Below are 27674 nucleotides of genomic sequence, written 5' to 3' on the forward strand. Positions count from 1 at the left end.
CGCAAAAGGCTCTCCTGGCTTCGTTTCGCTGGAGAGGCGCTGCGCAGCTTTCCCTCTCTGCGCAGTGCCCCTTCAGCGAAGCCGGAGGAGAAATGGCAGGGGCTCCGTTTCTCCTGCCGCTTTGCTGAAGGGGCGCTGCACAGAGAGGGAGAGAACATTTTTTTTCTTGTTCTCCTCCTCTAAAACTAGGTGTGTCTTGTGGTCGGGTGCGTCTTATAGAGCGGAAGACAAGGTACTTTCTCCAGTTTGAGGTGTGTGGGTAGATTCAGTACGTCCAAAACTCTGTGAGGTAGAATTACAATCTCCAGAAATAAATAATTGTTATCACTTCTAGAAGAATGAAATGTACTCCTGTAGTCATTTGCTTTTCAAATACAGCAAAAAGTGTGACATTTCTTCTATGAAGGAGAATTCAATGGAGCATTTCTTTCAGGAACAACTGAGAGACAAAACCAAAGTTAACTTTGTTAAATTTGACACTGAGGCAGTGGCTTGGAAGGAGAAACTTGCTAGAGTTAATGAAGAAAGTTTGGGAGAAGCTCTACTATGGGTAAACGATCTGGAGGTAAATATAGGAACAAAAAACACTTTAAGAAAATGTGAGTAACCCAAGTTTTTGCTGTGCACCTCAATTAATTTTTGGTTACTGTAAAGCTGGCTTGAAAGGCACAATTTTATTTGCAAGAGTAACACCTTCTCCCACTCCCTTTCTGCATTTAAGACACTCTTGGTTCAGCCATCACATTCCTGGTCTAACAAGCTATAGGAATGTGCTGCATGTGCCTGTGTGCTCTTCTCTATGTCCCCTCGTGTGCACAGCTTAAATATAAGGGTTCCTGAATTGTTCTTAAGCACATTTTAAACCTGCAATTTCTCCAAAGAAGTCATGATTGTATACCTCTTCCATTTTATGCTCTTAGCAGCTAGGGCAACCTCCAGTTTATTCACAGCAATACTGTACAGTTGATTAGACTAAAATATAGTGATTGTACAAGGTCACCTTCATAGCTGAATGAGGATTTGAATCTAAGGTCTAAGCACCATTATAATTCATATAGGTTGCCATATGATTCTATTTTGCTTTTAATCTAATTTAAGCTGTATTTTAATCGATTGTTTGACTTAATGTTTTAGTGTATTATATATTTTGATGTTAGCCGCCCTGAGCCCAGCCTCTCCGGAGAGGGCGGGATATAAATAAAATTATTATTATTATTATTATTATTATTATTATTATTATTATTACTCCTCTTTCCTCCTCATGCTCTTGACAATACAAGACTTCCTAGTTTGTCACGCCACAGTCCACTGAACTTTGAGTGCTCCCTACAAACCAGAACTTGATTCTGGTTTGTAGGAGTACTCAACCCACAGTTTCTGGTTTGAACGGCACAGCAAACTGTAGTCTTGACAAACCAGGAAGTCTTGTATTAAGCCCAATCAGAAAGTGGGAGGGGCAAGAAGAGAGCACATAGGTGTACGGCACATTCCTGATTGAACAAAACCATGATTTGTTGGACCAGGGATGTGATGTCTGAAGTGGGCTATTGGGTCTCAAAAGAGCATTTAGCATCAGGGTGAAAGCGCCTTTGGTTGTATCACTGTATTCGAAGCACAGAAATCTGTCTTGGGAAGAGTTCCTGCAGAAAGATTTCATACTTTCATCATAAAAGTATGCTACTGGAAGGAATCTATTTTGATTGTTGCCCACCAGGTGATTTAGACTACTTCCGGGACTGAATTAAGTCTTTCCTTTGGACAAATTGTAAGGTTCCTCTCACCAGCAAACCTGACAAAGAGATGTGACAATCCATTTCACAAGTTTAGCACTGTTAATGTTTCCATTTCCTCCTGATGTTTTTTCCCCTCTGTTGACTGCTTAGATTGGAAGTTCTACAAATACCCTGAAAGCACTTCAGATTGCCTATTCTGATAGTGACACTCAAGCCATTTATCTTCTCACTGATGGGAGACCTGACCAGGTATCTATGGAAGAAGCAAGACATGTCAGGGCAGTATGATGATGTAACACTGGCTATATGACAAAGCAGAGCATTGATGTAGAGCAGGGCTTGCCAAACTGAGACTAGTCTGAGTCAGTTCAAGGAAGATACATATCTTTGTGTCCTCACCATCTTTTGTTCCAGACAGACATTGGGACCATGAGAGTCTGGGAAGAGGACATGGTGAAGGACGCATGATAACAGAGGAAGCATGATCTTCCAGCGCCCAGAGTAGGAGGGTCCAAAAGCTGAGGTCTTTGGGTAGATGAGAAAGGAGGTTCTTGAGAAAACTGGGGCAAGCAGCTCGGGGAAGGGGGGTTGTAGGGAAAGAAAAACAGTTGTAGGTACTGGGTAGAGAAAGCAGCATTGATTATGGTCTTGGAAGACAGTTGGAATGGGAGGAACAATGACATATGAGTGGCGGGTTGATGAGGAAGGAGAATGGCTCAAGGAGCTTAGGGAGCACCAGCTGGGGGGAGTGGAGCCACAGTGGTGGCGGGAAGGTATTGGTTATGGGAAAGCGTAGCTTTATCAAGCACAGCAAACATTAAGGAGATAGTGTGCTGGCAGGAGCTGCAGTCTCAGGCTGGAACTAGATGTTGCATGTCCTGGAGATAGAGGGAGACTTCTTTACCAGGGAAGCTGTCGTACCCATTTTGGGAAACTAGCTGGGCATACTGCAAAATCAATGCTGGTTCTGCCAGCCTTGTGGACCCCACAGGAGCAAGTTAACCTGAAGATTCCTTCAGTGTTTGGATTGTTGGATGAAGGTGCTGAAATAGCAAATGAGAACTTTGATCCCCAGGATGCCACACTGAGCCAGTGGAATTAAGCTTCCTTTGGTTTTGATGACTGCCTGTAGTTCAAAGCACTGTCTGTTATGGTATAAATCACGGAAGGCTTTAATGCTTCTATCACTTCCTCAATAAGATATAATCTGAAGCCAGTTGATTTGTTATGCAGTGCGTATTGGTTAATATCTCTGTGTCAATACATTTAATTTCTCTCTCTCTTTTTTAGCCCCCCGATAGAATTCTAGACCAGCTCCAGCGTCACCGGAACATTCCAATTCACACTATTTCCTTTAACTGTGATGATACCGGAGCGAATAAATTTTTAAATGAATTGGCCAGTGAGACAGGTGGACGGTTTCATTACTATCATATTATTTTGAGAGACCCTGATGCTCCAAAACCTTCTGAGGCAAGTCTTTAGTAAAAGTTAAGATGAAGACTTTAAGGTGTTTCTTTTTCATACCAAGGAGGCTGTATAATACCTTTTGATGGAATTGGTTAGTGCACAAAGTTCTTAATAGGGTCTGCATAAAACGGAAGGTTCAAAAGCATTTTTGAGAAGCAAAATGGATATACCAGAACTAAGGCCTCATCAGGAGGATCAGCTGACAGCTTATCTCTGCCAAATCTCAGCCTTTGTGGGAGAGTCCCCCGAGTCCTAATTTTCTAGGGCGCTTGTGAATACTGGTGTTTGGTGCCAGATGTTGAGGGACCCTAGAGTAAGATGTGGGAATGTCAGGGGGCTGTCAGGCGAGCCCAGGTCATCCACGGGGCAGGAAAAAACTTGAGACATGAAATGCAATTAGCTATTTTTCACATAAAGTAACAACACAGCAGAGTTCCTTTGGCTCCTCTCATTTAGCTGGAGATGTTGCTGAAACTGACTGCTGGCCCCACCTTTCCCCTCTAGCCTCTCACTCTGGATCCCTCCCAAGCAGATGGAGGCAACAGGGTGGGCTCCTTCTCTGGGCCTGTCTGGCCCATTGCTCAGCAACATGCAGGACTCTCCATGAGCGGGGTGCTGGGTGGGGGTGGGGAGGGGAACCAGCAGGACTGGGACTATCCTCCTGCTGGGTAGCGGGGGTAACCTCTGACTCCTCTTTGTCTAAGTCTGTGCTCACACTGCGATCCCCAGCCTCCTGTCCTGAAGGGCCTCTTTCTCCTGATCCTCCTTGATTTCTCATACCTCCTGCTTCTAGCACCTCCCAGCTCATTCCTTCCTCAGTCTGCTCCCCAGTGTCCCACCACCACCATCCTGGGTCTAAGCCTGTTTCTTCTATGTCCTCCCTGGAGGCTTCTTCGGTGGGCAGTGCCCACCACTCTTCCTCATCCAGCCAGTCCCTGTTAGTGAGCCGCTGTCACTCAGTGTGCCCATCTCTTTGCCACAGTGGCATAGCGTGGGTTGTCAGCACCCGGGGCAAGGCAAGTAATTTGCGCCCCCTAACCCGTGGATTTGCGCCCCCTAACCCGTGGATTTGCCCTAACCCCAGATGTTGCGCCCAGTGCGGCCGGCCCCCCCTGCACCCCCCACGCTACGCCACTGCTTTGCCATGATCACCACTAGCGATCTCCTTTTGGGCCCAGTCTGCACACCCCTTACCCAGGAGGAGAGATCAAAGCAAGTGGTGGCCTTTGTTGCCTTTCTCATTGTTCTTGTCATTGCTTGAAGGAAGCAGATGGACAGGAAGCAACAGCAAGGAGGATGAGTGCCCAAGGGTTTTGGGGTTAAGACTTGGCAGATGTGTCTCTGTTGCTTACTGGGAGGCGGAGAGCTGAGGTGGCGGGAAGGTCAGTGCAGTGTGAATGCACTGGCAGAACAAATATGGTATCTTACCCCTCTCCCTTCTGGTAAGCACTTGCTGGGTTTCCTACCTGATGAGCTGTTAGCAGTGATCTCTTTGCTGGGGTGTGGGCTTTGACAGGTGTCTGATGATGCTCATCCTTGCTGTTAACTCTGCGTAATATCCTGTGCAGATGTACTGAATGAAAGGAGAAGTAGCCTTGTCACTGGAAGGATAAATAGCCTGGCTGAAGGGCGTGTGCATGTGTTGATTTTAATAAGCTCCAGTACATCTGAGAGCTAGTGTGGTGTAGTGGTTAAGAGCGGTAGTCACGTAATCTGGGGAACCGGGTTCGCGTCTCCGCTCCTCCACATGCAGCTGCTGGGTGACCTTGGGCCAGTCACACTTCCTTGAAGTCTCTCAGCCCCACTCACCTCACAGAGTGTTTGTTGTGGGGAAGGAAGGGAAAGGAGAATGTTAGCCGTTTTGAGACTCCTGAAGGGAGTGAAAGGCGGGATATCAAATCCAAACTACTCTTCTTCTTCTTCTTCTTCTTCTTCTTCTTCTTCTTCTTCTTCTTCTATCTACAAAGAACAAACTTGTATATATGCTAAAATTGGCTGCTGTCTAAGTCGGGTGTGTGTGTGTGTCTTTTCTTACATTCACTTTGGCAGTCAGCACAGCTTAAACTCTCAAGGTAAGTCTTTTTTTTTTTGCTGTAGGGGCTGTGAAACAGGGATGTGGATTTCCACACTTTGTTTTATGGCTATTTCTGTTTCATACCCCTCCACGCTGGTAAGAGGAGGAAGGTTGCTGGAATGACAGGTTTATGTTTTTACTTCACCTTTGGGAAGTGCATTAGTCATGAAATGGGAAAAAAAAATAAGAAATTGATGTGTTATCAGAGTGTGGGGGATCATATATCAGAAAGATGAATGACAAATAATTCAATAATAATTCTTAGGGTGCAGTAATGGGATTCTAGATTTGCAGCAGAATGTATCTCCATGATCATCCATCATAGTTATGTTATTACATCAGTAGCTATAGTAAAGGATGAAGCTGAATTAACTTTCAAGCATGAGGTTTTTTTCCTGCAGGGTATGTATTTTTATGTATAATCTTAACTGAATTAGAAAATTTGGCTGGTTTTCCACCTCTACCCTTAACCAGACGAAGTAGCCTTTTCCTTAGTGTCTCATTCTCTGGTTGTATCCTGGCTAGACTACTGTAATGCATTATGTGGGGGCTGTCTTTCAAAAATGGTTCAGAAACTCCAGTTAGTACAGAATGCAGAGGCAAGAATGGTTTGTAGGAGACCAACAATCAAAGCGTATTACACCTGTTCTGCACGGCTTACAGTGGCTGCCTATTTGTTTCTGGCGCAGTTTATAAATTGCTGGCTTTGTCCTTTAACCCCTCAGTGGTTTTGAACCATGTTACCTGAAGGACTGCCTTAGGAAGCTGTCTGAATTCTGCTCTCTTACCTGCCATTAAGAGAGACTAGGCTGAGTGATTCAGAGATGGGGCCTTTTCTGTACTGGCCCCGTATCAATTAAAGATTGCCCATGAAGTAACTTTCCTCCCCCATGACTGCTAAAAGGACCCTTAATATGCTTTTATTTTCATCTGTGTTTCATTATTCTTATCAATTAATGTGCCTTTCTGTGGTTTTAGTGTTAATTTTAAAGAGGTTTATTTGTAGGCTTAAATTGCTATTTTAAATTACTGCTTCATATGTTTTATCATGGGTTTTGCAAACCACCTTGTCCTGAAAGATGGGATATGGCTCTTTTAATAAATAAAACTCCCCCCCCTTGGTATTATTGTTTAGGTTTGGTATCTGGTTTAGAACTGGTTTGTAATTAATTTCAGTCACCGTTTCCTCATTTTTGGCAGTGTGAGGATATATATCTACTAAAGAAAGAGATTGAAAGAGGAGAAAAAGAACTGAAGACAATACATACCTTTTACACTGACAGCGTATTGATGGATTTGTTTAATGGAGCAAAAGACCGTCAGGATAAGTATGTCTATATCGGGAGAGAAATATGAACGGGGAAAAAAAGTGGTCATCTTCACAACACTGAGGTGGGGATGGGGAACCTGTGACCCTCCAAATATTCTTGGACTCTAGCTCCCATCAGCCGCAGCCTGCCTGGCCAACATTCAGGGACAATGGGAATTGTTGTCTAACAATATCTGGAGGGCCACCATTTCCTCATCGTTACATTAAGGAATCCATTTCAGTAGGTAATATAATGTGTTCCCCTCTATATGCTGGTAAATTTCACTCCTCTCATCGCAAGGATGATTCTCTGCCAAAGGATTAACCCATAAGCTGCTGCTTCTTTTGTGTCTGTGAGCCACCACAGCTGTGCTAAATGTGGCTTCAGTGGTGGTACGCAAATGCCTGATCTTGTTGAACCAATCAGAGGGGTCCATGTTGCCGCAAGTGGAGAACCCAAGGCCAAAGAATACAAATGTGATGATTCCCTGCATCATCCTTTACTTTGTCGTGGAGAAGTGTTTCATCCACATACAAAAGCTTGTTGTTGTTTTTTTGAACACTAGTAAGGTTTCATGCAGATGGATCCAAGACTGATTGCGCATGGAGAAACAGATCTTGGAAAGAATGCTCTAAGGAGCTCATAGCAGAGTCAGGTTCCTTGGATTCCAAATGGAAATATGTGTGGTTGCTGATCTTATGCTTTCTCTTAAGCTTTTCTTTAGGTGCTGCTTGGTTGTCCAAGACCTAGAATTCTATGCCAGTTTTTGAGCATCAAGTGCCGGTTCATATGAGACACACCAAGATGCAGAAACACGGCGTGGTATTCAATGCTAGTCCTACTCAGAGTAAGCCTTTTGAAGTTAAGAGACACGACTAACAGATTCATTGATTTCAACAGGTATACTCTGAGTAGGACCTGGTTCAGAGTTCCCCAGAGTTGGGTCTCCAGCTGTCTTTGGACTACAGTTCCCATCATCCCTGACCACTGGTCCTGCTAGCTAGGGATGATGGGAGATGTAGTCCCAAAACAGCTGGAGACCCAAGTTTGGGGAAACCCTGACCTAGCTGAATACAATATGTGTGTCTATTTCAGGCTTCTCACTTCTCAAAGCGGTTTCTCCCAAATATGTGGGTGTGTGTATGTGTGTGCTTGCTTCGGCGCAGGTAGTGACTTGCCTGTTTCTTAAACAGACATCGCAGGCAGCCTTTTGCTGCATCCGCAGCAACCACACACGGTGAGGGACTGAATCCCCCATCTCCAGATAGGCCATATTGGGCCTCTGAAGAGCCTGCAACGGCTTCGCCAGAACCTGGTACAGATGGACGTCAGGGTCGCTCTGAAAGTCCAACCAGAAGGAAGAAAGCCTTATACGCAGGTAAAACAGATTGTGGAGATTCCTCAGGGAAACATGTCCCGTCTCTGACAACTTGAATATGAAACCTCTTCTTCCACATGGTTTTAACACCAGATGTGTGCTAGGTGCTGCACAGACCATGGAAATGCAGTCCTCTCAAAACTACATTCGAAAGACAAGACTAGCATGGAGAAAGTTCCAACTGAAGTCTAAAATGGATCTGTGTGTTTGTGTGTGTGTGTGTGTGTGCGCACATGCCAGAACTCTCTCTTATTATTTGTTTTCCAGTCTGTCTCATTATTGTGGTCCCTTCACCAAAAATAAATATGTGTGCTTTAAAAGTGACACTAATATTTAAAATATTTAAAAATGACAATAATAATATTGAGGTGGTTCGCTGTTTTCTGTATCAGACTGCAGTGGGAAATCCTGCAGATTTGTGAACAGCTATGAGGATATAGTGCTATTTTTCTGGGAAAAGAGGTGCCAGAACTCACCATGAACACTGGCGCCTACCTGAAAGGTGCTGAAACTGGGTTCTGTTGAGTTTTGGCTGGAAAAAAAAATCCTGAGTGGTGGGATCTGTCCCCACTGATCCTTCCAATGGTTCTTTTGCCAACCCTCCCTTTATTAACCTGCTGTGGGGCAAAAAGAGAATCCTGCTTCTAGTTGCATGTACTGTTTTGCATGTCCTGTTGGTTTGAAGGGAAAAGGAATTCCCTTTGGCCCACGAAGAGCTGACCTCAGTTCTCCAGTGTAGAAAGGGGTTCTGTGGATGTCAATAGGATGAGAGTTTGGAAAGTTTCCTGTAAGTTTATGGCATGGAGACATGAAAATCTGAAGGTACAATGCAATTTTATAGTGCTCAACAGCATCCTGATTTCTGATTATCTGAAACATCTAAAACTGGACAAAATCAAGGTTTTGAATGAATTAGCAGTGCTATTCCCTCCGATTCGCAAGGAAACACAGGGCCTTTTCTTAAGTGGGAAATTCATGTAATTTTTTGGGGATAGCACCATGAATGGAGTCTTCCTGAACAGCTCAATCCTATTCATGTATACTGTACTCAGTAGTGAGTTTCCTTAAGTATTGTGGGACTTACTCTCAGGTAAGTTAACGTAGGATTGCACTCTGTATCTGAACCTTTCGCATTTTGAACACATCATTAAAAAATAAAAACTCCTTTGACCTGTTACCTTTTTGAAAATGGCTGCATGGCCCTGTTCCCAAAAAGCTGTATTTGCCCTCTTATCTTGGCATGCAAAATCAAAATGTCAAAATTCCAGCATATATATTTTAAAGTGCATATTCGAAGCTTATGAGTGTGGTCCCAACTCTGCCCAGAAGCAACTATATCTTCAACTGAGTCACACAGTGAACGGAAAAGTGGAGAGAATTAATTATGGAGGCTGTGCATTTTGTCTGTGGGGATGTTTCCAGGGCAGTTCTTGCCAAAAGGGCTGGAGGCACTAAAAAGTTATTTTGCTTTTCAGAATCTAAGCAGACTTCTGGTTTGTTACTAAGTTGCTTGTGTGTGTTTGTGAACATCTTTCTGCAGAACAAACAAGGAGCAGCATGCTTAGGACGCAACGCTATGCAGGAAAGCCTTCTGAACAAAGTCCAAATGAAAGAGGATCTCCCGAAAGAAAAAGTAAGCTGTGGCCCTTTTTATTAATGCTTAGGCCACCATTTGTTTCTGCACGCCTTAGCCCTGCCCGTGAAATATCCAGTTAACTGAATACTGAACTGCACTCTGTGCTCCTGAGAGAACGAAACCCTCTCCTCCATCACCTAGTGGGTCCTGAGGCAACTGCAGTTATGCAGGGGGGAAGCTGTGCAGAAGCCATGTTTTATTCCTCTGAGTCAGCGGTGGGGAACGTTTATGGCCTGCTGGGCCAGATCTTTATCTCCACTCCTGCCCCCTGTAGACCAACTTGGACAGGTTGGTGGGATCGCCCCCTGTCAAATCATCCAATATCCCATGAAAACCACCCTTATGGGGGAAAGCTCCCTTTGGTGCCCATGGAAGCTTTCTAAGAGCAGGTGGGTAAGATGTCATTTTAATTGCCTCTGGGGGAGGGAAGGATTAAAGCTTAAATATTGAACCCTCTCTCTCCGTGTACAGTGGTTTTTGTTAAAACACGGTCCTCCTGTGCTCAGTATTAACTTCGGTTTTCTTTTAAAGCTAGCAGTGCTGCTGCCTGCTGTGCATTTAATGTAACGTTAAATGCAGTGGCGGGTGTGCTTTCATGCTGTCAGGAAAAACAAGGACCAGAATGTTGTTGGGTGTTTCTTTGGTGTGTGCTCCTGATCTGCGTTTGGCTGCCCCTCCCTGGTGAGCCAGTCATGGCTGCAGAGAGAAGGCTGCAAGCGTCGTGCCACCCTCCCAAATTCCAAAATAGCCTAACCCACTATTTGAAGTGGTATGATACTGCATTAAATGCATAGTGCAGACAGGACCTTACACTCTAGGCAACCCTGTGCTCCTGACTGTTCGTCCCCCAGTACTGGTGCATGTGAAATGACACAATAATCTTGTTTTTAAGTGCCTGCTGCAGAGAAGACGCAAGATAAAAAGATAGATAAAGAGTAAGTAGATTTGATGAACTTGTTTTTGGAGGGGGGGAGGGGTATTTTTGAATGGGTTTCAGTGTCTCATTTATTTTCTCCTTCTGTCTTTTAAAAAGCTCTTTAGATATCCCTTCCGCTAAGTGGCTGAAGACTCATGGTTTGGTTGCTAGGCGACTCACCATAATGGATGCTTTGGCCCCGACAGCTGTTCCTCGCACAACCAAATACATTCCGATTCTAGACAAACATGTTGTTTCAAGAGTATTTGATGATGTAAGTCTCTTAGTTGTTTCTGGGGAAACTCCACATCAACAGTGTGACTCTGAATCAAGCAAGGATTCAGGTTGTGTTGAGTATGTTCCCATTTTGATATCTGGGACTGTTGACGGGGATAAGAGAGCGTCCAGAAATATTTCACTGTAAACCCTTTAATTGCAAGGATAGTCTATTTTCCTTCGCAATCCTATATTTCTTGCCATCCTTACCTCTTTTGTGCTGTTCCTCCTTTCTGGATCAAGTCACATGTGTGATCCCAGCCAATTGAGGATCATCTAGTCAATTGCATGATGTCAAGATGCTATGCAGCCAATCAGATGTGACTGCCTGGGGGCATATGAAGTCAGTTAGGAGAGAAGACAAACTTTTTAAGGCATTGCTGATAGTCTTTTGGGGTGCTTTAGCTGGGATTCCTACATTGCAGGGGGTTGAGCTAGATGACACTTGGGTCCCTTCCAACTATGATTTGTCTAATCCTCTTTTAAAGCCATCCTGATAACGTGTGAGTTTTCAGTGTATGTACCTGAAATAAACAACAGTTTTAGGAAAGGGATTAGTCTCTGAGAAAAGTTAATTTCTGCTTTGGATTAATGCTGTTTCTGACGCAGTGCCAATCTCCCGCAAAGTTTCACGGCCCCATTTTGAGGGCAAGGGCATGGGAGTGAAATGAATCAATGCTTCAGCTCGCATGTCTGACATCTCTGTGCTGATGGCCATCATTCTCTCCCCCCCCTCCCGAAATTTCAAGGGGCATAAATACAGATGGTCATTTACCCTCTCTAGGTTCAACGTGCTGCCATCTGCCTTATTGCAGGGCAGATTCGAGGGTAAACCATACGTGGAACGAGTCTGCCCCTGCGGCTTGATGGAGGTAGAAACTGTCTCTCATGCCTTGTTACGCTGCTGTTTCTACAGGGATATACGCTCGGTATTTATTACCCCTGCTATGCAAAAATCTCCAAATGAATCTGAACTTCAGTGCCTAAAATCCCTGGTAGAGGACAAGGATCCTGAGATCACATTAAGGGTAGCCAAATTCTGTGCGTTTGCCATAAAACTTAGGGAACAAGCTGTGCTATTCTAATGATTAAGGCCTTAAATAATAATTTTAGGTTATATGTTAGTGACTAAGTGTCAGAGCTGCCCAAGGTCCCAGCTCACAAAGGACCAACGCTGCTTCGTTGTTAAGTACAAAAGTCTTTATTGAAGTTCAGTTTCACTTCCAGAGCCGCAGCGCGCAGCTCTACGTCTCACTGTCAGACCGCTGATGATCCCTCTGAATCTCCTCCCCCTGTACACCAGTTTAAGACCCTCGCCTTGCTCCACCTTTTCCGCTGCTCTTTCCTCCTCTGGGTCCCCCTGCCCGCCGGGGTCTCGCCCTTTCTAGCCTCTTCTGACGCTGATTCCCCTGAGCCTTCTCCCTCCCTCCGGCGGGCTTTAGGAGCTGGTTCCCCATCCGGGGCTCCTGCTGTCCCCCGCGCCTGCACATTTGAACTTGGCGCGCGCGCCCAGCCAGCAGCTTTCCTCCTGACCGTTTCACTGCTGCTGTCACTGCTTCCCCCTTCGGGGGGGCTAGCTGCAACTGACCTCCCCTCCATTCCCCCACTCTCCGATGGAGGCGTAATCAGCCCTGACTCACCTCCTCTGCCGGCTGGAGGGGACGCTGGCCCTGACACATGTGACTCTTCCCCCCCACTACGCTCTGGTGGGGAAACTGGTCCCGATCCCCCACTGCTGCTTTGGGGTTCCCCGCTGGCTCCTTGTTTCTGGTGCGTCCCCTCTGGGACCCCCCTTGCTCTGACCATCGGCGCCCCCTTCTGGGAATCTTCTGATTCGCTGGAGAAGCTCATGGAATCTCTCGGGCCACTGTCATACTCCCCTACGCTTCCCTCGGATTCTTCCCCTTCGCTCTCCAATTCCTCTCTCCCCAGTGCTCCTGCTCCTGATTCCCTGACACTAAGTTTTAATTTATATATTTTTTAACTGTTGCTATATCTGTAGTGTCCCTGTTATATCTAATTGCAAATTCAAATGAATCCCTATTGTGTTTTATGACTTCCTTGATATTGTATGTGGGCTGGAACTGGTCTGTGACCAAAATAATAAATTCAAGGGGCATTCTGTGGGGGGAATGGTTGCCCCCTGGCTACTAGAGATAAGCTGGGGGGAGCGCTAGTGAGTTTTGCATCTCCACCAGTGAAGTTCACCTCTGCCCTCACACCCTCACAATTCTACAGTTTCTCACAAACCTTTTTGTAGTCAACACCCCCCCTCCCCTGTTGTTGTTGTTGTTCCCTTTTCCCAGTCCAGGATTCCTTTAATTGCATTTCCTCCCTTTTTTACCAATAGGTGGCAGTGTACTGACACCTTGTTTTTCAAATACTGACTCTGGGTCACAGATCACTTAGGTTGCATGCGAAGCCACTGGCACGCCAACATTTTGCGCTTGGTGAGCCAGCCTGGAAAAGAGACTGAGCTCTGTGGGATCCCTGAATTCTTAGGCTTCATTGTGGTTTCTAAAGTGCTTTAAAGAACAAACACCTTAGCAGCGCTTAGCTTATTTCTTTAGTTGCTATTTAGCTAAAGTTGTTAATGTTGTTTTATTGATTATAAACACCGTATTGATTTTGCTGTAATTGTGATGTTCAGCTTATTTTTTAGTTCCTGTTTTGTTATTAGTGTTTTATAGATTATAATAGTTTTTATTGATGACTGGTTAATTGATTTGTGCGATTTATGCTGCATTTGTGGCGTTCTGTTAGGTTATTGCTGTGCAAATGGTTAAACGGCAGGGACTTAAGTGCCTTCCATTTGGTTAGCTTTATTCTTTATTTGGGCACCACGTTCATCTAGCGGCGTTCTGCCACTTACAGAAATCTAGCAGATATGGCAGAAAGGGAATGTGGAGGGAAGAGGGAAAATAAGCACACAGAGACACCAGCTGAGACACCGGTTGAGACATAATAGTTACAACGAGCTTGTAGAGTGAACTCCTGCTTTAATTTTGCTGTGGTATGTTAATGTGGGGTGGTAATAAACCCAGCAGTACACAGAAGTTAGGTAAAGTAAAGGGACCTCTGACCATTAGGTCCAGTCGTGGCCGACTCTGGGGTTGCAGTGCTCATCTCGCTTTATTGGCAGAGGGAGCCGGCGTACAGCTTCCAGGTCATGTGGCCTGCATGACTAAGCCGCTTCTGGCGAACCAGAGCAGCGCACGGAAACACTGTTTACCTTCCCGCCGGAGCGATACCTATTTATCTACTTGCACTTTGATGTGCTTTCGAACTGCTAGGTTGGCAGGAGCAGGGGCCAAGCAACGGGAGCTCACCCCATCATGGGGATTCAAACCGCCAACCTTCTGATCGGCAAGTCCTAGGCTCTGTGGTTTAACCCACAGCGCCACCCACGTCCCTACACAGAAGTTAGCCCACTGTTATTGTATGAATCACAGAGACACCTGGCAGCATTTTGGTAGTATTTTAGATTTCCCATGAGGTCTTCAGTAGATGGCCTCCTCTGTGTGCCCTCACCATCTGAATGTGAGGTGAGTCAAATGCTGTCCCCAGAGAGAATCATAGAGTTGTAGAGTTGGAAGGAATCCTGAGAATCACCTAGTCCAACCTTCTGCAGTGCAGGAATATGCAGCTGTCCTGTATGGGGATCGAACTTCCAGCCTTGGCGTGATCAGCACCACGCTCTAACCAGCTGAGCTATCCAGGCTGAGGTCTGCTTGGTGCCTACTTTGTTTTCATGTCAGCCCTTGCGAAAGGCTTCTTTACTGTTTAAAGCTGCTTGGATTTTACTGTTTTATTTCTTGTTGGCTTATAGTTATTTTTAGCTAAATTGTAATTTGTTAACTGCCTTTTTCTATTGTAATCCCCCACCCTGCCCCCTGGAAGCGTACCTATAATTGCTAGGTAAACAATCACATGTGCTGGGGATCTGTGGGCTAGTAACATTCAAAGCTTTGTTTTTGTTCCCTACTTAGCCTAGTTAGACTCAATACATTCTATGGCTGTGCATGCTTCAGAATTTGACAGTGACAAGTTTCAAAGGCCTGATCCTGTGTTTCTGCGGCAGGTTCTCCCCTTTGCCCATGTGAGCAACAATAAGAAATATGTCACGCTGATCAATCCTCAAGCAGTGGATCTTGATGCTTATAAGAAGAAGTTGCAAGAAGCAATCAAAGTGTATGAAAGGCAAGTCTACTCTTGTACACACAAAGTATTTTTATTAATTGACATTTTCAAGACCAGGACATAAATAAATGCAATATGCAAGATACATTTGGCCATTAATATTTATTAAAACTCCATTAGTTATTCATGGAGTTGATTTTAGGCATTTGGAAATAATGCATTTATCTTCCTCAAAGTTTTTAACTTGCTTTTCAAGACAGAAATGTGTTTTCTGCTCCTCTCTAAGATTGGTTGGCATTTTTGGGGAAGACAACTGTACGATTTGAATTCCTTCAGCTGTAAAATAGCATTATATATTTGAAACAGTTACTGTTTTCCCTATGGGACTTCTCCAAGCTGGAATATCAAGAGGACAAATTTCAATATGGAGCTGTTTGCAAATGACCAAGCAATAACTCTAAATGTCTCTCACAGCAGCTGTTCAGGCTTGTCTATTACGCCACGAATGGTACATTATATTTCTGCAAATTGAATTTGCAGGGGTTGAAGCGCAAGTTTCTGAATCGCAATAGGTCGAACTTTTATTTGATGCCTGCCAAATTGTCCAATTTGTCTTTGCACGGAAAAGCTTTAATGAAGAAGGACGCATGACATTAACAAGTCCTCCTCGATAAATAACCCAAGCGCTATTAGCATGATATTTAGTTGAAGCAAAAAATGGCAGTAACAATAATGCCATACCTTCCAGAAAGAAGGAGAATATTTCCTGCTGGGCAGTGAATGACACCCCACCCCACCCCCGAAACAAAGAGATCTTAAAACTACAGTGAATTATTGTTTGGAATAAACACAGGCATAAGAAAAGGAGCAGGTGGCGAACAGAAAGCAACATGTGCCCTTCAGAAATAAATATCCCAACGCTGTCAGATTTTATGCCTGTGAATAAATTAGGGAATCTGAGTATGTGACACAAAACTTATCCTGGAATGCTTCATTATACCCTGGAATGCACAAATGCCCTTGGCATGCTGTCGTAGCTCTGGCCCCTGACTGCCAAAAGGATGCACCTGTGGTTCAGAGAGAGACGGGGTTAGTTCAGGACTGCTGCCAAATTCCTTCCGGGGAAGTTGTGCTGCACCTGAGGGCTCTTCACCAGACCCGTTTCATGGGAACAGACCTCCCAGAAGCTGCCATTCTGCAGGTCCTCTTGGTATCCTTTTTTTTACCACAGGGATGGAGAACATCTGATGCCTCTCAGATGCTGTTGGACTCCACTCCCATCAGCCAACAGCCAGGAATTGTGGGAGTTGTAGTTCAACAGCGTATGGAAGGGCCACAGGTTCCGCATCCCTGCTTTACCGAAACCGTTGAATGATTTGATTTGTTGGTTTACCTTCAAGGTGGCACTTAATTGTTTCAGCAGGCCTTCAGTAGAAAACCACCACATATCCTGTTAGTGGAGTAGTAGCTTGCTACCAGACTGATAAAATCAAAAGGAAAAGCCATGGCTCGGTAGGAGAGTATATGCATTGCAAGTTCAGTTCCCGGTATGTCCAGTTAAATGCCAAGCAGGAGATGATGGGAAAGACCACTGTCTGAGACCCTGGAAAGCCCCCCACCCCAGCTTCAGCTCCTTGAGGGTCAATTGTCCCACTAGAATGATGTGCAATGCAGATTCCAGCCCCCTCTACTCCCATGCATGAGTAGAAGCACCTTCAGATTACATAGGACATCTGTAGACCAAGCCATTGTGTGTTATATGTGAAGCCAGCATCAGTCCTGACCAACTAATGTTTTATCAGCTGTGTGGCTTGTTTATATTACTCTGTACTGGATGGAACTCCCAATGGAACAGCATTGTGCAGGCTACAATGGGAATTCACCTGCATTCTTCCACGTCCCTGGTTGTGTCACATTGTTACTGTGAAAAGCAATGTTTTCCTGATGCCTTTGTTTTCAGAGGATAATTTTGAATTTCATAGTTGGCCGATGAGGACAGCTTGACACTTCTTTTTTAAGGCCTCTCAGAGTACAAATTTGCCACAGGTCTCCCTCCCCTATTTTAAAAAGAATGGAACGTTCTGTTTTATTTAATCTCGTTAAGTGCACTTACTGCGCTCTGAGAAACTGTTGTGTTTTCATTAACAGGCGACTTGATCAGCTTATCTGGAGAGCGTTACCCCAGGAGGAAAAAGACAAGTAAGATGCTGCCTTCTTGCTTTCCAGCTCAAGAATTTTTTTTTTAATTTTTTTAAAAGTATAGATGGAATGGGAGCCACTGTTTCCTGTCTCCGTTGGAAGTGCACCTTGAGTTTTAGGCATTTTATTTCATGCTTTTTAAAATCATCTCTATAGTGCAGGGGGGAGGCTTTTCTGTTGAGGGCCACAGTCCTTAGGGAAAGTCTGTCAGGGGCCATATGCCAGTGATGGGTGGGGCTGGAGGTAAAAGTGGGTGGGGCACCCCCTTTTCTTTCTGTTTGACCTCTCTCTCTCTCTGTTTTCTGTCATCTCCTTTTGACTTACCGGTATCTCCCCTCCTTGCTATCTTCATGAAACTTCACTGAGGGTCGCAGGTTGCCCCCCCTGGCCCCACGCACCCGGACTCTAGTGGCTCCAAGATCCATAAGGGGTTGTCAGATCCTCCAAGTGCCCCTATTTTCAAGGGAATGTCCCAGATTTACAGAAGCCGTCCCACTTTCTGATTTGATCCTGGAAAGTCCTGCTTTTCCTTAGGCCAACCCTCTTTTCATCAGAGAAATATTGGAGAAATGAAAGCAGCCCTGTATAGGGAAGGTTTTTAATTTTTTTTTAATGTTTTGTTATTTTTTTATGTATGTTGGAAGCTGCCCAGAGTGTCTAGGGCTACCCAGTCAGATGGGTGGGGTGTTATTCTTATGGAATAGGATGTCCCTATTCTCACTGGAGAAATGTTGGAGGGTATTTGTTGTGGCTAATAGGAAATGATGTCATATTTTTCATGTATGCAAAGCATCACTTGCTGTTGCATCTCCCTGTGGGTGAGGATGCCTCTCTCATGACTGGGCACATAAGAAGTGTATCCAGCCTGTACCAATAGCCTAATATGTTTAATTCTGCAAAGTTCTAGCCTAATTCGCATGAATTAATTAACACAGGTTTAGTCCGTGCTTACATAATGAGTTCTGTCAGGAGCCCATTCATAGTTGATTTGTTGGAGCAAGTGGAACCCTGTTGGGCCCTTCTGTCACCTGACCCTTGATGAGTTGGTAGCTGTGGTACTTCCTTTTCTTGCAGTGTATTGAGAGCAGGTCTGCCACTCCTTCCTTCAGCAACTGCTGTGATAACGCTCTAGCTGCTATTTGAGAACCCTGGAGCCGTTACAGGCAGACTGTTATACACTGGAGGTGTTTTGCTCCCCAATGCAACCTAGCTACAGCCCCTGCACCAAGCTAAAGGGTACCCCACATAGACTACATGACAGTAATCCAAAACTTGAGGATATCAATGCATGGACAACTGTGCTCATGCTATTCCGGTCCAGGAATGGCTGTAGCTGTCTCACCAGCCAAAGTTGGTAAAAGGAACTCCTAGCCACTGAGGACACCTTAGCCTCTGGTGACAGAGCTGAATCATGGAGCGGTCCCAGACTGCACTCCTGTTCCTTCAAGGAGAGTTCGACCCCATCCAGGGAAGCCAACTTACCTACTTCCCAGACCCGGGAAACACTCACCCACAGAGCCCTGTCTTGCCAGAAGTCAGTCTCAGTTTATTAGTCCTCATCCAACCCTACGAGAGCCAGTGTGGTGTAGTGGTTAAGAGTGATAGACTCGTAATCTGGGGAACCGGGTTCACGTCTCCGCTCCTCCACATGCAGCTGCTGGGTGACCTTAGCCTAGTCACACTTCTCTGAAGTCTCTCAGCCCCACTCACCTCACAGAGTGTTTGTTGTGGGGGAGGAAGGGAAAGGAGAATGTTAGCAGCTTTGAGACTCCTTCGGGTAGTGATAAAGCAGAATATCAAATCCAAACTCCTCCTCTTCCTCCTCTTCTTCTTCTTCTTCTTCTTCTTCTATGTATGGTTTTCTCATAGTACCACAGTATGATCAAAATGAAAATAAGTCCCACCTTACTTGATGGGAAAAGAAGGTCTGCTTAGTCCAGCATTCTGCTTCATGAAGCAGTCACCCTTATTATTCTGGCAGTTTGCAAACAGGACATGAAGGGAAGTGCCTTTCTTTGTCCCCAGCAGCTGGCATGCAAATGTATACTGTACTTATGTAGGTACTGTTATTTTTGCTTACATCATGGAACCCAGGGCAGTTCTCAAGTGACCTCCCATCCAAGCACTGACCAGGCCCAGACCTGTTTGGCTTTAGCAGGGTAGTAGTCTTAAGTGCCTTCAGATTGTACCCTGGGAGGTTCCATTTACCTGTCATAGCTAAGAGCCCCTGGTTGACCTCTATGAATTTGCCGTCATTTTTCGTCGTGGGGGCTCCATGCTTTTAACAACAGCATAAAACAGCCAAGTTCAATAGTTGCAACTTTCCCCATCACCATACTTTCCAAGCCGGGAAGCCTCCAGAAGTCAAAGCGAAGTTGTCTAGAGGAGACTGCTGCTTGTTCTTACTTCGTGGCATAGGAGAGCCAGGAAAAAAAATCGCACCTGGCAACCAATGTATCCCTTTGGTTTCAGATAGTACATGGGTAAAGGTAAAGGTAAAGGGACCCCTGACCATTAGGTCTAGTCGTGGCCAACTCTGGGGTTGCGGCGCTCATCTCGCTTTATTGGCCGAGGGAGCCGGCGTACATCTTCCGGGTCATGTGGCCAGCATGACTAAGCCGCTTCTGGCGAACCAGAGCAGCGCATGGAAACGCCGTTTATCTTCCTGCCAGAGCGGTACCTATTTATCTACTTGCACTTTGACGTGCTTTCGAACTGCTAGGTTGGCAGGAGCAGGGACCGAGCAACGGGAGCTCACACCGTCGCGGGGATTCGAACCGCCGACCTTCTGATTGGCAAGTCCTAGGCTCTGTGGTTTAACCCACAGCGCCACCTGCGTCCCTCAAGTACATGGGTAGACAAGTCTATAAACCCCAGGACGCAAATTTTCACGCCCCTCTAGCGACTATGGTGGCTCATTGACCAGAAGTAATGTATTTTGCATTAACTCAGGAAGTGTATACTCGATTCTGACCAAACTTAAGCCTTCTGATGTCTATTCTAAACTCATCAACTGGTTGATCATGACACCCACAACATATGTAGATGTCAGGGATTGGACTGAGGAGGAATGGTGGGGACCGCCCCCCCTCTCCCTGAACCTTCCCGAGAAGAGGAGGACAGTATAGATTTAGAACAGTGGTTTGCAGAAGGTCATAGTTCAGAGGCTGCAGAGGGGAGAAGCTGGGAAATATTGGGAGAGCAGCAGGAAGAGGAAGCACCAGGGGAGAGACAGATGACAGACTCAGTGTCTTTAGAAAGCATTCATGACCCCTCCTCTCTCAGGACCAGGCGTGCCTTGAGAGTAGTAGAACAGAAAGCTCAGAGGCAGAAAGCACTGATCAGCTGGCACAGGGACTAAGGGGGTGGGACTTTACTTGGAGCAACACCATTATCTAAGAGAGACCACATTCCTTCATCTCTCTCTGTGAATATTGAATAAATCACTTGGTAAGAACTCTTCTTGTTTATCTGCTTCTTGGTTGACACAGTGGGAGGGATAGGATTCCCTTAAGCCTGACAAGTATCTCTTGTTATGTAGCCTCAGAGTGCAAGTGCCGTTTTCGCTTTTAGGTTCGAACAGAACAAGCCGGTCTCGTATATAGAACGTAAGGAATCTTTGCTCCAGGCCTTAGAAAATGCGAGTTGGCCCATCTCCTACGAAGAGGTGATGTTGTTGGAAGATGAGATTCTGACAGGATTAACGTATGAACAGCAGGCCATTGAACTTAAAGAAGCTTCCAAAGAGGAACCCCAGAGAATCTGTCCCCTTCGGATCTGCCCTGCTAAACAGGTAGGTGGTATTTCATTACTTATTTATTTATTTGAGGGGTGTGTGTTTTTTACAAGAAATGCACAAGGCAGCTTGCAAAAAAATAAAATTAAAAAAAATCAGTAAAATGCAAGAAAGAAATGCAATCTTAGGGACGAACTGAAAAGCCAAAGTGAAGTGCTTTTTAAAAGAGCAGTAGAGTACACACTTCATTAGCAATGCCACCAGCATAGTTTCCAAGCATAACCAACATATTGAAAATACTCAGGTTTGCGGTAGCTTTGTTTGGCATGTTTTGCCTATGTATGGACATAAAAGATGGAAAGGAAATGATATAGCATGACTTTGTCGTGAAGAGAAAAAAATAGATCTCTTTTCTTGAAAAGAAACCCTTAAAATTTAATCATGGTGACCTCCAAAGGTCACCAAATAAGGTTTGGGCTTCACTGGGTATTTGAACCCAGGTTTCCTCATGCACAACATTATATCCAGCAGCAACAGCAGATGGGCACTGGGTTGCCACTTTGTGCCCTATCATAGAATCCTAGAGTTGGAAGGGACCTTGAAGGTTGTGTTGCTCAGTGCAGGATCTACAGTGCAGTTTGAACCACCCCTGACAGATGTCCATCCAGCCATTGTTTAAATACCTTCTGGGAAGGAAAGTCCACCACTTCCTTCTATTTAATGTTTAAAGTCCACCACTTCCTTCTATTTAATGGTTTAATAAGCCAGCTTTGTAACCCATGGTTATGAAACTAACCATGGTTGGATTCTTATGAAGATGACCAGAGCTTGTTTTCAACCAAGGGATTCAGTAAACCTGAAGTAGGCAGAGGTTCTCCTCTCAGCCACGTGGGAGGAGGTGAGGAAATGCAAGCCCGACACTTTGTTTGGGCTTGTTGCAGCTCATCCCTTTAGCGCCAAACCATGGTTTACTCTTGTGAGTGAATGCAGCATCTGTACGTTACTGTGATACACCCTCTGAGAAAGACCAGACAAGAAATGTGAACAGTGAAACTTCCCGATGTATGCCAGTCACTTGCAGCATTATTCCTTTTCTGCTGCACTTAAAAAAATGTTATCTAATTGAAATGTTGAGGACTGCAACCTCAGTTGCAAAGGTGGTTGCTTGCTTCCTTCCCCTGAAGTGAGGGATTTTTAGAGCCAACCCAAGTGCTGTGTTACATGTTGAGGAGTGAGATACTACTTTATAAAATATATAAATGGAAACATTTGTGCGTGATGGTTCGTCTCCTACAAGGGTGCATTGTATTGGGCTTAGACAAATATGCATGACTGTTACTAAAATGTACTCGGAGTCCTGTAGTGATTTCATGCTCTTTATTGCAGCTTGTAAAACAGTGATTAAATTGCCCCCCAAACCTCAGGCTTTTATATACATTATTTTCACAATGAGTCCTGTCTGATTGGCTGATTCTGCTTCTCTCCTAGAGCCTGATTGGTCTTTTCCTGCAGGCCAATCAGTTGTTGCATTCTACGATCCTACCAGCCTAATAGGCTGATTAACTTCCTCCTGGAGCCTGATTGGTCTTTTCCTGCAAGCCAATCAGTTGTTGCATTCTAGGATCCTACTTGCCTATTGTTCTAGGATCCAAGCTTAGTACATAACAGTAACCTTTTGATAAAATGAAAATGTTGTTTTTCTTTGTGCGCATAATGGGGACGGAGCAGCTTTCACTGGTACTTTCTAAACATACCAGGGATGTGTGTTTCCCTAAACCTCTTGTGCAAGGAAACGGCGGCACATTTAGTAGCCGGTTTGGCTTTAAATATCACTCATTTGTATGAAATAGGCACCTGCTACTTGGAGAGGAAATGATGCCCTACGCTTTGATTGACTGATGTAATCTGTAATTTGAAATGGACAGTTGATAAATGAAAACTTTCGCCCAGCAGGATTATGCTAAATCAACCATTCAGTCAGGGAAACAAAAAAATTATTGAGAAAAGTGTTATTAAAATGCTAATAAAGCTTCTTCCTTATTTCTTTTTAAAAGCTCTTTGGCAAGCATTACAGAGGGAGCTTATCTTTTGAGAAAAGGCCAGACCTCTGGCAGATTTCCAATTGTGTATTTCTTTCAATCTTAACAAAGTGAAAAGCTCTCATTTTGCTACCAGTTAAACAAGAGATGGCTTATGTTCAAATGAGGAGAGCTTTAGAAAAGTGCCCTTATCTTACCTACAAATGCCTACTCAGAAGACCTCTAGTTCAGTGGAATTGTTCACAAGTAAGCATGCATAGGATTGCGGTTTTGATCACATAAACCAGAGCCGTCCAACTGTGTGTCGCGACACATTAGTGTGTCTGCTGCAGTGTGTAGCGCAAATGCTCCCCGCACTCCTCCTGGGGCTGGAAAGGGGTTTGTTTAACCTCCAGTTTGCTGGCGAAATTGAATTACCGTGTCGCGAAGTGATGCATGTCTAAAAAGTATGTCGCCAACATTTAAAGTTTGGAAAGCTGTGACCTAAACGATCAACGCTTCTACAGCATAGTGTGCCACATGAAGTAGAAATAAGATACAGTCGTACCTCAGAAGTCAAACGGAATCTGTTCCGGAAGTCCGTTCGGAAGCTGCGGAACCTGCATTGGATGTTCGGGTTCCAAAAGAACGTTCGCAGACCGTAACACTCACTTCTGGGTTTGTGGTGTTTGGGAGCCAAAATGTTCAAATCGCAAGGCGTTCAACTTCCGAGGTATGACTGTCCTGGCTCTTGAGAGCTGAGAGAGGGCATTTTGGGGCACAGCCCTGTCCTTCAAGGAAAAATGGTATACAATTAACAAAGGAGAGATGTCAGACTGAGGAAAGGACCTAGAGGGATACTAGGGACCATCACAAACATCAGACAAGCTGTAGAGACCACCCAGAGTCAGCTCTGTAGTCAGTCACTTCCCTGTGGCTTCCTTTTTGGGTTTCGGTCCCTCAACACAGCCACCTGAATTTCACAAAGCATGACTGCAAGATGTCTCCTCCCTGTAAGGACACAGCTACACAGCAGCATCTTGGTCACCTCACAGCCCCTCTGTCCTTGATCCTCTCTGGCGTGCATCATGCCTTACCAGTCTTCTGACATGTGGGTCAGTTCCCCACAGCCACCCCCCTCCCTGTCAGCCTCTGCATAACAAATATCCACATGATGCCTTGGAATGACCGTGTGTGTCCTGCCCCACAGGCAGAGGAGATCCTTTCTAATTCTGCATCTCAACTCTGCCACTGAAAAGTTGTTTCATGCTAGTATGGCTCACCGTGAACGGCACTTGTAAAAAGGGCTGGGGTGTGGTGGGAGCTGGCTTAATAATAATGATTGAAGATAATATCCGGTGCCCTTGAATCTCTAAAATCTTTGATATATCCTAATAAAAATAGGAAGCGTCCATTAAGTGAGTACGGTAGCTGTTGATAATCTTCCTCTAACCCACTGGTTCATTCCTCCCCTCTGCAGGAGCAGAAACATTTCTGCACTTTACCAGTTCCTTCTGCTGTGTTTCCCTCCTGCTGTCCTGACATGCCAACATATGCTACTGACTGCGATGTGATTAACACCGTGCAATCACTTATCCTGAGACAACCTGCATTAGCAGCCTAATAAGAGCCCCATCTTCAGTAATTGCTAATCTGCAGCTGCAAAGCTTCAGGACTGAGTGGTAGAAATGCAGGTGTCATTCAGAAATGGTGTTGAGCTCAGGATAGAAATGAAACGTTTCAAACAATGGCTTGTCCCCCCCCCCATTTTTTATTTGTCTTGCCTAAATGTATACTTAACTTATTTTGCACACACACCCTAAACATGAGCTATACTCAACATGACTTGATGTTAGAAAAAGGTGTTTGGCAAGGTACATTTCCTTTGTATATTAGTGAATGCAATGCTGTTTTCTTGGAATTTAAATCTTTGGACAAATCTGGACAAATCTGATTTTTTAAAAAGCACTGAGGAGATGCCCTTTTAATGCTGAAAGAGAAATAGTAACCTTTTATGGCTGACCTTAGCAGTTGCCTATCTGTTCAGACCTACTGCTGAATTAATGTAAGCTATCAAAAAAAGCTGGAAAGTTGGTATTGTTCAGCTTGTGGATAGAGTTGCACCATTGTTGTTGTTTGTACAGATGGCCAAAAGATCTTTGTTGTTTAGTCGTTTAGTTGTGTCCGACTCTTCTTGACCCCATGGACCAGAGCACACCAGGCACTCCTGTCTTCCACTGCCTCCCACAGTTTGGTCAAACTCATGCTGGTAGCTTCGAGAACACTGTCGAACCATCTCGTCCTCTGTCGTCCCCTTCTCCTTGTGCCCTCCATCTTTCCCAACATCAGGGTCTTTTCCAGGGATTCTTCTCTTCTCATGAGGTGGCCAAAGTAATGGAAACTCAGCTTCAGGATCTGTCCTTCCAGTGAGCACTCAGGGCTGATTTCCTTAAGAATGGAGAGGTTTGATCTTCTTGCAGTCCATGGGACTCAAGAGTCTCCTCCAGCACCATAATTCAAAAGCATCAATTCTTCCGCGATTAGCCTTCTTTATGGTCCAGCTCTCACTTCCATAGCTTTAACTATATGGACCTTTGTCAACAAGGTGATGTCTCTGCTTTTTAAGATGCTGTCTAAAAGATCTACTGAGCCTCAAAACGGAGCTACGGAGGCACTGATGACTTCTTCTAGAAGGCAGAAGTGTTCAGAGCAGATTTTTTTTGTTTGAAACAGATACCATTAAAGTCAGATCACATAAGTTTAGACTAGGTTGCCTTAGATCAGAAAATGAAGTGTTATTGTAATTGCAAAAGCATAAAGGAGAAAGAAGACTTGGCATTTCATAGAGCACCTTTCAAGTTTTAGCATATTCCGCACATCCATGGCACTGATGAAGAGGGTTGTAGCCCTGTTACAGAAAATGAGTATTCAAAGCTAGTAGCTTTTAAGAGGGATTGGGAACATTTTCTGCTTCCCTTGAAAGATTAGATTCTTTGAGCTAGATTCACTTGTTCCCTCAGCATGGATCCCAATAATTTGGTTTGAGGGGATGCTCAGAGGTTGGGTGGGTTCTTCCACTAATAGAGAAATAAAGGTAAAGGTAAAGGGACCCCTGACCGTTAGGTCCAGTTGTGGCCGACACTGGGGTTGCAGCGCTCATCTCGCTTTATTGGCCGAGGGAGCCGGCTTAAAGCTTCCGGGTCATGTGGCCAGCATGACTAAGTCGCTTCTGACGAACCAGAGCAGCGCACGGAAACGCCGTTTACCTTCCCACCGGAGCGGTACCTATTGATCTACTTGCACTTTGACATGCTTTCGAACTGCTAGGTTGGCAGGAGCAGGGACCAAACAACGGGAGCTCACCTCGTCACAGGGATTCGAACCGCCGACCTTCTGATCGGCAAGTCCTAGGCTCTGTGGTTTATCCCACAGCGCCACCCGCTTCCCAATAGAGGAATAGGAGCAGCTATTTCCCTGATCGACCCTCTTTCCCCTGCTGCTCCCAAAAACCACCTTTCAGAGGGTCCCTCAAACCTTTGGAACAATTTGGGTGTGGGTATTAGGGGCTGCAGTGGGAATGGTGAAAGAAAATGCCCTTTCTGCCCCTCAGAAGCTTTCACTGGATCAAAAGCCAATATGTGGGTGGAACAGCAGCATTCAAAGTTTCTCCTCCTGAGATACCTGCTTTTCATTCTCCAAGGCAGCTGCAGCATTTATTATCTCTCCAATGTCACATAGCCTTTTCTTGTCTAGCGTAGATTATTTCCCCCACATCTGCTGGTGATATATTTTATTCTCCATCCCATTTTCCCCCTGGAGCAGTTGTTTGTTTCCAAAGGCATGATTAGGGCAAAACGTTTTGCTGTTCATGAGGTTGATAGGGTCTTGGCCAGGAAAGGACCCCATTGTGGTTTTATTCTACAAAAGAATATTTGAAACTGTAGGAACATAGAATCATAGAGTTGGAAATGACCAAACGGGTCTTTTGGTCCAACTCCCTGCAGTGCAGGGATCTTTTGTGCAACCTGGGGCTCGAACCCACAACCTTGAGATTAAGGGTCTCATGTTCTGTTGACTGAGGCATGAAGCTGCTTTTATTTTGAATCAGACCATTGGTTCCTTCAGTCATATTTCCCAGCTTGATTAGCAATGGCTGTAGAGAACTTCCCTGTAGAGAACTTCCCTAGCCCTGTAATGATATATTTGGCACTGGAAGTCCTGGGGATTGAATCTGGTATCATCTATATGCAAAGCACCTGCCCTACCACTGATCTACAGCCCCTCATTTGACCAATAAATCATTCTGAACACTAGGTAAAGGTAAGGGACCCCTGAGCATTAGGTTCAGTCGTGGTCGACTCTGGGGTTGCGGAGCTCATCTTGCTTTATTGGCAGAGGGAGCAGGCGTACAGCTTCCGGGTCATGTGGCCAGCATGACTAAGCCGCTTCTGGCGAACCAGAGCAGTGCACGGAAACGCCGTTTACCTTCCCACCGGAGCAGTACCTATTTATCTACTTGCACTTTGATGTGCTTTCGAACTGCTAGGTTGGCAGGAGCAGGGACCGAGCAACGGGAACTCACGCCGTCGCGGGGATTCGACCCGCCGAACCTTCTGATCGGCAAGTCCTAGGCTCTGTGGTTTAACCCATAGCACATTGAAAAGTGCTAAGTGCTTACTACTAAAGTTGCAAAAGTTTTGTTTTATGCATATTGCCCCACTGTATGCCCTTTTTTCTGTTGTTGTTGTTGTTGTCAAGTTATGATGTACATCTCAAGAACTGGGGGTG

The 27674-nt window shown here is 45.1% G+C and overlaps 1 protein-coding gene across 1 annotated transcript in view; it reads left to right on the plus strand.

Moving 5' to 3' along the window:
* The window catches only part of VWA3B (von Willebrand factor A domain containing 3B), a 66480-nt gene that overhangs the window by 27169 nt on the left and 11637 nt on the right, over nucleotides 1–27674 (plus strand). Inside the window, exons 13-23 of the mRNA XM_083611175.1 lie at nucleotides 434–565; nucleotides 1884–1982; nucleotides 3024–3206; nucleotides 6478–6605; nucleotides 7781–7965; nucleotides 9506–9598; nucleotides 10494–10536; nucleotides 10635–10791; nucleotides 14875–14993; nucleotides 17082–17132; nucleotides 20706–20929. Coding sequence (XP_083467301.1) covers nucleotides 434–565; nucleotides 1884–1982; nucleotides 3024–3206; nucleotides 6478–6605; nucleotides 7781–7965; nucleotides 9506–9598; nucleotides 10494–10536; nucleotides 10635–10791; nucleotides 14875–14993; nucleotides 17082–17132; nucleotides 20706–20929 — 1414 coding nt within the window. The remainder of the gene's footprint in view (nucleotides 1–433; nucleotides 566–1883; nucleotides 1983–3023; nucleotides 3207–6477; nucleotides 6606–7780; nucleotides 7966–9505; nucleotides 9599–10493; nucleotides 10537–10634; nucleotides 10792–14874; nucleotides 14994–17081; nucleotides 17133–20705; nucleotides 20930–27674) is intronic.

Source organism: Podarcis filfolensis (genome assembly GCF_964270895.1).
Source record: "Podarcis filfolensis genome assembly, chromosome: 4".
Taxonomy (NCBI): Eukaryota; Metazoa; Chordata; class Lepidosauria; order Squamata; family Lacertidae; genus Podarcis; species Podarcis filfolensis.